At 41.4% G+C, this 12237-nt stretch overlaps 1 protein-coding gene across 1 annotated transcript in view; it reads right to left on the reverse strand.

Moving 5' to 3' along the window:
- Positions 1 to 12237, reverse strand: part of epha10 (EPH receptor A10) — a 164878-nt gene that overhangs the window by 29255 nt on the left and 123386 nt on the right. The window contains exon 6 of the mRNA XM_020597396.1: positions 1947 to 2071. Coding sequence (XP_020453052.1) covers positions 1947 to 2071 — 125 coding nt within the window. The remainder of the gene's footprint in view (positions 1 to 1946; positions 2072 to 12237) is intronic.

Genomic DNA, 12237 nt, shown 5'->3' on the forward strand with positions numbered 1-12237 from the left:
AGCAGGATGATGCTCCCTGCCACACTGCAAAAAGTGTTCAGGAATGGTTTGAGGAACATGACAAAGAGTTCAGGATGTTGACTTGGCCTCCAAACTCCCCAGATCTCAATCTGATCGAGCATCAGTGGGATGTGCTGGAAAAACAAGTCCAAGCCATGGAGGCTCCACCTCGCAACTTACTGGACTTAAAGGATCTGCTGCTGACGTCTTGTTGCCAGATACCAGAGGACATCTTCAGAGGTCTGGCCAGGCTTCAGTGGGTCAGAGCTGTTTTGGTGACATGAGGGGGACCTACACAGTAGCAGGCAGGTGATATTAATGCTGTGGGTGATCAGCGCTGATATAAAGAAGGAAGAAAAAGATTATACCCCGGCTAAGCAAAGCCATATTTTATGTTTAACAGGCCCTTTGTTGCAGTGTAGTTGAACTGCCTTTTCATTTCATGGCCTTTCAACAATTTTACTGTCTCAGTCTGAGTTATTCTCCATCCATCCTTTACAATCTCTCCTTTCATTTACTTCCCTCGTTCTGCTTTTCATCTGCATCTAGTCTCATAAAGTACTTTCATTCATTTCTTTCCATCTACAGTATCGCTGTGCTCTTGCAGGCATCTCTCTACCAAATGACCTTCTCCTCGTCGGTCCCTAATACCCTCCTCTGTCCCTCACACCGGCATCTTATTCTTTCATAATGCTCTACGCCTCCTGCTATATCTTCTCTGTTCTCAAAATTTTCCTTGCACCCCACCCCCCACCCCCACACTAAATCTTGCTTTTTTTCCAAAGATGTGGGCGTAGAGCAGTAAGGAGCAGGGCTTTATTAAATATGGTGAAGCATAGAGAAGAGAAGGAGGTGTGAAAATGGGTGAGATTGTGACGCAGCCAAACACAAAGACCTGGCGTTGCCAGAAAATGCAGTGTATGAAACTGGAAAAGCGTGAGCATGACAGCTGTGGTTTACGTGCATGACAGATTTACTGTGAAGACTATCAACGTTGACGGGGTGGCCACAATCTGACTAAGCCCTATGTTAAACGAGCGTGATAAGGCTGATGAAATAAAAGCAAAAGAAAGAATCGTATGGATTCAGGTTTATACTGTACATAACTGGCCCTTAATTCACAAAAAAGTAAGCAGTTCAAGGCAATGATTCAATCTTATGGAAAGGGTTGTAAAAATACCCTGATTTGCTTCAGTCTCACTAGAAGAGTCATAATATTCCTTCTCTTTGTTTACTTGGTGGTAAGTTTTGAGTTCCCTTAATATTTACATCATCTTTGTACATACTCCATATCGAGTGTAGGTGCAACAGGATTTTATGGGGTTTACTGGAAAATCAGCACGGTTCTGGTGCTGTCACCATGACAAACTAGAACCTGATTTATGCTGGATGTTTAGTGGGATTGATGTTTGAGAGTTTAAAATACCTTTTAGCATATTTACTGAAACATTTTTGATTAAAGGTGCACTCCATAAACTTTACAGAGTCATAAGAACAACCTGTGACAGCAGAAAACCCACACTGAAACAGAAGAGTCTAAAGAAGACACTACTGAGTTGCACAATGGGGTCCATAGCCCAGTAATGATTGAAGTTAACAGCATTTTCTAAAAATGCTTATACAAACACTTTTTTTTTTTTTTTTACACACATTTCCCAAAGCAGCTTTTAAGAGTGAGTACATGCACCCACTGTTAAGAGCTTCTCAACTTTTTTATGTGATACTAAACATAATACAATTTTAACTTTGAAGATTATAAATGCCATATAATAAAAATACATACTTTATATTACAAAGCTGGATTTGACAATAATCAAACTTTAGGATGCATTTGGGAAACAAGACCATGAACATTTTATACTTAGAAAATAAACTTGTAAACCATAATGTAGACAACAGAAAAGCAGCAGTGATGCAGACAGATGGAGATGTAACAGTGGATTTACCTTCTCGTAGTATTTGACCTCATATTCGGTGCGGCTGCTGTTTGGGTAGGAGGGCTCCCTCCACACCAAGGTTATACTCTTCTGTTCGATCTTCTCCGCTCGCAGCTCACTGATCAGAGATGGTGCTAGTGAGAGAAGAATAGAAAGAGGAAGAGGAGAGGTGAGCTTGGGGATTCCAGTTTCGTTCAATATTAACAAAATCGCTTCAAGACATGTGAAGGACATCAGAAACAGTCTTACTGTAACTCCCCAGTGTTCTCCGTTTTGACGAAAAAGTCAAGGAAGGAATATAGTACAGTGAACTTTCTCACCAGGATTTTGTCAGAAATCTGGCATGTATAATGTATATCCATTATACCCTACTGAATTCTTAGATATGAAGTGAGAGAGCACAAGAAATGTGGAGACAAGAAGAGGAGAGCAACAGGGAGGGAAAGAATGAAGCTAGGAGAGAGGTAATGAATTAATTATTGAAGCTGGAATGTGTCAGAGAAGACAACTTCATCCTACTCAAGTCCCCATGAATGGACAAACACTGCGTACCTTTTTTTGAGTGTGTGTGTGCAGCATTGAACAGATCCTCGGCCAGTGCACCAGGGCTGACAAGATCAATACAGATATGGATTGACTGACAAGTCTGTATCGACACGAGACTAACGGATGGAGACGCTCTTAATCTGAACTCACTGTCTCCTCACCAGCTCTCTCCATCAAACTGACTTCAGAACTTTTTCTTACTCACTCCAGGGAAGCCTCCGTGAAATTTATCCCGACAGACATTTCAAGTCTTACTGATCACAACAGAGTGCAAAGTAGAAGATGAATGATCAGTGCAAAACCTTCCGGATTTAGATGCAGCGTGTAATGGCACTGGCTCGCTAAGCAAACAATTTCATTAGTGAAAAAAGACCGGCTCTTTGTTTCCCTGTCAACGACTGACAGGCAGCACACAGTACGATAATCAGCAAGTGCCACCCATTCTTGCGTAAGTGCTAATTAAGCCATGTTTAATGAAGTAGCAAAATGGCTTGTCACTCAGAAATACTAAGAAAAATAAAGGGGTGCATTTATTTTAGTCAAAGGCCCTTTATGTTTGGGAGAACCGGTGCCATTAAGAGCATTAGTGTTAGGTTTAGTAGCAGCGGAGTGTAAGAAGCGTCTTCTGTCATCTTTTTTGTACTGGTTGATAATTATTGCTGTTTCTTAAACACCTCTCACTACCTCCCTTTAACAGAGGTATAAGCTTTAGTCTCTTTTCCTCATTTCATGCTTTCTGTTCCTGATTCTATTCTTGTTTCTCATCTGTTTTATTTTCTGTCCTTTCTCATTCTCCCTTCAGTTATATGTTCCTCTCTTTTGCTCTCCCCACTTTCTGCTAATCACTTTCTTGACCTTTAACCACCAATTCATCTCTTTCCTCAATGAAAACCTCACACTAATGAATGTTCTGCCTGTCACTCACACAGCGTGAACACAAAATGCTCCATATGCACACACACACAGAGCATCTGAAGCTGGTCCTTCAGTCCTGGCAAACAGCAGGATAATAGTCATTTTAGGCAACGGATCAAACACCCACTTGATGCATCTGCATCTCTCTCTCTCTCTCTCTGTCCATCTCCATCTGTCTGTTTTTTGATGTTTCTGAAAACACAGGTATTATCCATTATTCATGGTGACTTCTGTGACTTTTGGTACCATAGTGGAAATATGGTTGTGCAACTGCATATGTTTGTGTGTGTATCAGTCCATCAACGCATTTGGAATCTTTCTGAACCTTTATTGCATTTTGTGGCTGCTCATTCAAGGTGAATACATTTCAAGCTGTTTGATTAGTCTGCATGTGTGCGTGTGTGATCATCTCAGGTGTTATCACACCCATAAGTATGCTTCAGAAGGGGCAGACTGCACCTACCAGTAGTCCAGAATGTACATATGTGTTATAATTGGGCAATCTCTAGCAGTCACACTAATTATGACAGTAGCAAAAGTCATCAGTTCAGCTTTGTGCCCATGAATTTGCTGTCACCAAAAGAAAAGCAGAAATGGATAAAACCTCAGGTGATACATGCTTTGTTTGTGATGTCACTGCAAAGTTTGATTTGCTTTAAGACATACCAGTCCTTCCATACTACTACTGATTGTTGAATGTTATTGGTATTAACATTCAAAATGGTTATGTTTAATCATATCAGTTAGTGACATTTTAGAAGTATGAACACATTGCTTCGAGGCATCAAGTCTTTCTAATGACATAGCACCACATAATGTGAATGCAAGACAGTGTACAGATGCACACACAGTAGGCGAGGAGCTGTAAGAACAAGAGCACTGAAGGAGAAGGAAAGATGCTAATGAACAGTATACTGGAAAGTAAACAAACAAGCATTGAAATGATTCTTAATGATTAATGAATCTGTACAGGCATATATAATATAGTGTAGAGGAAATGGACTGCAGCTTAGCTCATTAGGAAATTAATGAATTACTCCTGCAGTACATGAAAAGTAAGAAGAGAAAAATGTATCACATGCACAGGTGATTGGAGCAAGCGGTAAATGACTAACATGCAAGAAAACAAAGTAACCAGGGAGTAGGATGACAGTTAAGAGTGAAAGGAGGTTCAAACACACACCCCCTGCTTCTCAAAGCCCCAGCCACCCAAACAGCCTAACATACTAAGCCACAAACACAGTGTCAACCTGCACTCCCCATTTACAACTGCAGGCTATTGCTTGTTGTTCTTTCCTTTCTTGTGTGCTGAATTATGCATAAGACCGGTGCCTGCCTCCAAACTTCAGATCACATCACAGCTCAATCTGACACATAAAAAACATATTTCTCTATCAGTACGCATGTACAATAACCCGAAGGCACAAATATAAAAGTAATACAGTGGTTAGAGTTGTATTTCCATCTCTGCAGCTACAAAAACGTGGGTACTGGCTTGTGTGGCTGACAGACTAGCAGTGTTTGAGATGACTCCCCAAAACAACAGTACCTATTTGTGTATAAATTACAATGTGCAGTTTTCACTGTCCAACATGTACATGCACTACCAGTCAATCCAATAAGGAAGTGGGCACAAACCTTTGACTGGTAGCACATGATCTGATTTTTATATTCCTGAATAGGGCAATGGCTAATATGTGGATACAGTAGAGACATAAACACACATACAGCCGTTCCACATGAGTGTACAGCATGGCAGCAGCTGGTTGGGTAGAGCTTGGTTTGGCTCTGTATATGAGAGGAAGAAATCAATGCTGACGGTCGTCTGAAATGGCTTTTACTCTCACACAAATACACACACACACACACACACACAGACACACACACAACTGCGCAATGACTTTCACAAATAATATAGAAGAGGTGATGGCCTTGTGGGCAATAAGTCTTCCAGCTCTGCTGTGGAAGTACACAGAAGACATTTTCAAAGTCTCATCATATAGCAGAAATCACATGGAACACACACTGATAGGCACTTGTTACCAAGACATATCGCTTCTGATAAGATCCACAATGAAAGCTTTGCAGTATATACACCAACCACTGATACAGATAATGGTCTATAGACTTCAGAGGGACATGAAGATGAGACCAAAAAAGCGAGGCATGAAAATGTGTAATAGATGGAATTTGGCCACAACAGGCACTTACTGTGAGCACAAGCCAGGACTTGATGCCATTCGGGTTCTCTGGGTTTGGATTCTGACTGTGCTTATCATGTCCAATTTTAGCTGAATTCCCAACTATTGGCACATTTCTACACCCCTTGAGACAACTTCTAAGTGGAACATCCAGCCCTTTTCATCTTATTTCAGTAAGAAAAAGAACAAATCTACCTTCATTTTTGGCAGAGTTAAACTGCTTTAAACAGTACACTGTAACTTGTTACAAGATTATTTTCGGTTAAAAATATTCTCTCTTGCCTTGACCTTGTACTAGGTCAGTGTTTGCTGCCTTTTACTTCAGAGGCACAGTAACCCAATTCTCATAAATCATGTTCACCGCTGGGAATATCAAAACATTCTTGCCCCACATTGCGGTAAATACTCTCATGAACAGTTAATCCATGCTTGTATGACAGGACACATCATTCATCTCCAGTGCAATAAATTGTAAATATAACCATTGGATATATCAACCTGAAAGCTCTTCTACCTTGACGTGTATATACAGCATATATATATATTTATAGAATGTCTCACTTCTCAGTTCTCGTTCCTATTTGTTTGCACACATTTTTCTATTTTGAGTGTACACATTTTTATTTTATATTTTTAACTCACATTGAGAGCCTTTGTACTGGAGTAAAATTCCTTGTGTGTTTAAACAAACTTTGCCAAAAAAGCAGATTCTGAGACTTTCCCTGAATTACAGTGATACTATTTTAAAGTCTTTAAAGGTCTAGCCACAGCATGCCATTCTGTAACCAGTGAACATGTGCACTGGTGCATGCATAACCAGCGATGCAGACTTTTACTTTTAGAAATGAAAATATCTGAACTGAACTATTTCTTAACAAATCTCTAGATTCTGATAGGAGAAACCCGGCCCCACTTCTCGGTACCCAGTTCTCTCTTTATGCACACACTGTGGATTATGTGGCTCTGTGGCAGGTAGATCTATGAATAGACTTTGGCACAAAATGGCAGCCACTGCTATAGGCTCTTGCATCCATGTGTACAGAGGCAGTTGAGGTGCAACTGGCATCTCTGTTTCATTATCAAAGGAGACAGGTAGAGGAGCTGCTCTTCCCAGGGGCGATGGCACAAGCAGAGCCGAACATCTCACAGCCATCCTGACTTTTTTCCCTCTTCTTCATTTCCGTAGGTCCTCTCTCTGGAAATCCTCTCACCGTCTCTCCATCTCCCCTACACAGCTCTGTCTCCGGCTCTTTTCTCAGGGGAATCCACTATTCCCCGCAGACCTGTTTGTGCCTCTGCTGAGATGACATCCATCTTGTCAGGAGGGGGGTTCATTATTCTGCTTCTCACCATCTCTGCTACATGTGCAACTTTACATACTCCTGTGTGCCGAAGCATATTAAAAAGAGAGAATGACTATGTGTGCTTGGAATGAAGAGACAAGATGAAAGGGTGTGTGTAGCTACAAAGTTGTAGACAGGAATGATAGAGAGAGCTGTATTTGTCAGGCCTGCTCATGTTTGAAGGGTTAACAGGATGCAAGAACGCTCTTCTCTATGGGCACAGCTCCACCGGCTCCTACCTGGGGTTAAATGCATGCTATGATTTATGTGACGGACACCAGAGGAGCGGGAACACGTACTTTATTTCGGCTCGGGTGTCCCTTGGGCGTTTTATACACCTAATGCTGCAAGCGTTTCTGTCAGCGGTTCCAAAATCCCAGTGGAGTGTACAACATTACATGCACATCTTTCATAAAGTCATTAAAGTTTCAAAAAGCCAAGTACAGTATTTGTGTGGTTCACTTTTTCAAGTGTTTTTATTGTGACTTCACAGACGTATGTTTCTACTAAACTTTTGATAAATGATGAATGCTCATTGATGTAAGATAAAAAGTGACACTGCACAGTTACACCTACGTAGCTGGTGTAATTAAAATGCTAACAATTAAAAGCAACCTTCAAATTTGAATAGATCTAAACACATTACTAGCATAATGCAACATAAAATAATTAAGCAAAAGTATCTTATTAAGGCATTCAGTGCAGCTTTTATGTTTTGTTTAAAACCAAAAAAATGAATATTTCTTTACAGCTGAGTCAGTGTGAGATCTGAGCAAGTACTACTCAGGTTTCACAATTGTTGAGTGGGTCTTGCTGTTGTAATTTGTGACTATCAGCCCTCCCCAGCTCTGTCAGCCTGTCCAGCCACCTGGACGCATCATTTTAAATATACATACATGCACAATCATTCAGCTTTGCTCCGGAAAACCAAAGTAGGAACCCAGTGTAAGACGGTGCAACAGTAGGAATGGAGAAGGAAAGGAAAAATTATATTATACAGGATCCAGCTTCAGCAGCAAGCTGGGATGCAGCAGAGACGGGTATTATCTGCGATTACTATCATTTATATCAGCGTAGGAAGAAAAACCGAAGGGAGGTGTTTAAAGTCTTGTCTAGGTGCATCACACACACATGTACAAATTTAGATATTTTTGTCTGTGAGGGGGAGGAAAGGTGCAGGGAAGACACCTGAACAGGACAACATTTCCATCTAAACTAGAAAATTATACGTTTCAGGGACTTGATGCACTTAAGTGTGTACATCTGAATGTGTATGTGAGACAGAGACTGTGTTTGTGTGTGTAACAGAGAATAGGATCTCAGTGATGGCCTGATTAAATGTGTCAGACAGTAGGTGGGTGGGCAAGAGAAAGACCAGAACACAGAGGGAACAAGCAAGTGGCACCAAGAGAATCTCACTGTATGATATTATTCAAAAGGGCTCGATCCAAATGTCCCACCTGTGCAGAAACACCAGGTTGTGATGATAAGCTTGCAATGAAATAGCAAAGCATTTCTACAGCTTTCAATTGTTGAAATACATGCAATTAAAGACTAGAGGATTAATTCAAGAAAAAGAAAACTTGAGTACCTGTTGTATTTCAAAACCCACCAATGACCCATTAGTCTTTTCCAGGCTTACAAATCTGTCAAGTCTGGCATCCCACACCCACACCAGGGGAGAGCGACTGGGGTCGACTTGCTTAAACTGCCCTGACAGCTGCACACTGACTGATTTGGAGCACTCTTCGGGCCCCAATGCTCTTTAGCCTAAAGGCAGAGGCATGGTCTGATCACGATATGTTCGCTAAGCTAGACATCCTCTGCCTGGAGCCTCCACCAAATAAAAACATAGGCCACATGCACACAGCACAGAGTGGCTGTCCCAAGCTTGCTGCAGGAAGTTGGCTAAGAAGGTGAAGAAAGCTTTATCTGCCCTGACAGAAAGGAGATGTGCGCACACACATCACACATGCACATACACACCTAAACATCCACCTGCCTTTGCTACTGACATAGTGCAGGCAAACATGTTGTTCATGTAGTCTACTGTATACTATAAGAGGGATAGCAGAGATAAAGTAAATACCTTGCTCTGTATTTTAAGACAAAAACACACTTGTTTTTTTTTCTAGTTGTATTTTTTTTCCTTAGATAAATACTAAGATGTTGAAAAAATGTAAATATACAAAAAGTCTTGGACAAAAACATAGTGTTTTTCATTTAGCTGTTTGAAAATGTAAAAGAAACAAGGTGTGTATGCATGTGTGTGCAAAAGTTGGTCTGATGAACTGTCACCCACCTACTGTTGTATCAGAGAGGACTGCTTTCAGAAAGATTGCTGCATCTCTTTGCAACTTTCTCGCTCCCTTTTGCACAGCAGGTGCCTCCAAGCTCCCATCCCCTCCAGCGACAAACCCCACAAAAACAACAAAGACGATGCATAATGAACACGGGGAAGCAGCATGCTAAGGACCTCACAAGGAATTAGACTGGGAAAATGAGAGCAGAGAACAATCTCGTTCCTTGAACTTTTATTTGTAGTCTTTGTTTTCACCCATTTCTGGTCCCACCTGAGATGGGCTTGCCAATAGATGTGTATCAGAGACAGTCCTCACACCCCATATAATGCTCTGTTGTAAGGATAACACTGAATGTGTCGCCAACCTCAAAGCCTTGTTTTTGTTCCTAAGTGAACAGCACAACTCCCTGAACAACAAGAAATAATCTGTAAATCCATATACATAGCACACATACTAAAGACCCTGAAAGTGCCTCTTCATAGACTCCAATTATAAGCCAAGAGGTAGGCAATTAAAATTCCCATTGCAGGGTGACAAAGTGTCTTAAGTGGCTAGTCTATAGTCCTGAAAAGTAGCTTGACGACTCTATTCATTTGGTGCCAGCTGAAGCCTCACCTTCCCATCACTTCTAATTAAGAAGGCAAAAAGGATCCAAACGCCTCCATGCAGAGGGCCGGAGGTGGGGATGAGGGGAGAGGTGTGAAGCTGGGGGAAAAAAAGGATGTTGGAAACTAAATGACAGAGAAGTAGAGTTTTGTACTTTGATAGCTGAGGAGCACTCATTCACTGAAGGAAAGGAAGAAAAACATTACCTGACAGTTTCTATCTGTTGCAATGCAGGGAAAAGTGTGATCCCAAATTAATTCAGGTTCAGACTAATAAATATTCTGAGTCAAAGTGAAGCGTGTACTCGGAAGTCAGCTGGAGTTCTTCGAAAATCGTGAGATGTTAGATCAAGTGTCAGAGACTACTCTGCTTGTGTCATTCTGTTTAGCCTCTTCTCATGTTCCCTGCGTCATTCCAACATCCAGTTCTCTCATTCACATGACATTGCATTAAAGGGGCATGCCACTATTTGTATGCATGATGTTCAGTTCAGTTGTTGCAAGAGAGGCGTTTGGGAATCAGGGTCTAATGAAATATTAGGACCCATTAGTAGAGACCAAGCCCCAGTCTCAATCCACCCCCCTGGCTGAACCACCTAGCCCCAGCTCGCTGTTTTCTGTTTATATGACTGCACAATGTGCCACTTTTTATCTTACATCAGTGAGCATTCATCATTTATCAAAAGTTTAGTAGAAACATGCATCTGTAAACTCACAATAAAAATGCAGTCCTATCTTTGCATTTTTCTTATTTGCTGTTGAAAATTGCAAATCAATGCTTATAGACCATGTAAGAGAAATCACCACAGCTGACAATGGTATTGTGTGATTCAAAATTTCTGGCAACTTGTCGTGTTTGTTTATTTAACTGTCATCATTAATGACTGATGACGCACAGAGGTCTTGAAGGGCCATCCTATTTCATAGCGGAAAATTTCAACCACTTGTAACTCAGTTTTGAGGAAAACAAGAAAAGCAAGGGATCACTCAAAAACAAGTGGTAGGGGTAAAAATAAGAAATGAGATTGGGCCTAAAAGACATTTCTTCTACATGCTACTGTGTTTTGTACTATACAGTAAGTCCCCCCCAAATGTCTGGTAGAGCTAAACTAAATCACTGTAGGAGACCTTTGATTTTGCAGATATGTTATTTGTTTGCTATTTCTTCTCATTTCCTCTGGTCTTACTTGATTTACCCAGATTCTGTTACATTCCTTCAAATTACTGCTTCCTTCAGCTTTACTCTACTGTATTCTTACACTATATATATCTGGCATCATGTCTCACCTTTTCTCATTTGCTTATATTGTTCTTTCCATTCCTCACCTTTTGTCTCTACACCTTTGTTTCCTTCTCTCATTTCTATGTGTACACAATAGCTTGTATATACAGTATACTGCTTATTCAGTTTCCTCACATATTTGATTTGTTCAAGGCACCCGACAAGTCCACATAGCTCTGCCAAGAATGTTTCTAGTGTATGCACATCAAGATTGAGGAACCCCATGTACCTTCTGCTTTTGCTCTTCAGCCCCGTGCCTCCTTTTCTCTGCTCACAATGCTACGCAGCTCACCCTCCCCACCCCTCCACTTCCATATTCATCCGTCTCTCCACTCCTCCCTTTATGCATCCATCTCTCAGGCCTATGCAACTCTGCAGGGACCAGCCATCTAAAGCCGAGCCAGTAATCCTCCCAGGATATTGAAATGCCAATCCTTCCTCCTCCCTGACCCACGCCTCCGCCCCATCTCGACTCTGTGCCTTCCCGCATCCCTCTTTTGGTCCAAGCCTCAGCTAAAGGGCTTTGGATGGACCACTGGGGGCCAAGACATTAAAACCAAGTGTGTTTCATTCTCACACAAATGATCCCCCTTCTACCCAGCCTATGCCCCATCTCCTCATACAATTCCAGCTGAGTTTCTATCCCCGCTCTTTCTTCCCTTTTATCCATCCATGACACACCATGCATGCCTCTCTTCACCCTGGTGGCCTGGGGAATCCTGATAAAACCCCATGTGCCTGGGAGAAACCCGCTCCTTCATTGTGCATGTGCAAGCATACAGTTTGAGAAGATGCTTTTCAAACTTCAATTTGTATTTGGTTTTAATGGAGGGTTTCAGTGTCACAAGTTCTCGGAGGCTGTTTCAGATGCCTTTCATCTGCTAAGAAAGACAATCACTGTATACTGTATTCACATATGTAAATTGACTTTCTGTACGTCTGTGTGTGAATTGGCTGGCCATAAAATAGAACCCTTTAAAACCCTTTTTTCCCCCAAAGTCAGACTATAAATCCTCAGGCTTTCTTTCCCTTCAGTTGCAAACTAAACCATACCACCCACTGCTAACAAGCTTACCATGCACAGAAACATGAAAATGATACAGCA

This window comes from Monopterus albus, unplaced genomic scaffold (assembly GCF_001952655.1).
Source record: "Monopterus albus unplaced genomic scaffold, M_albus_1.0 scaffold34.1, whole genome shotgun sequence".
Lineage (NCBI taxonomy): Eukaryota > Metazoa > Chordata > Actinopteri > Synbranchiformes > Synbranchidae > Monopterus > Monopterus albus.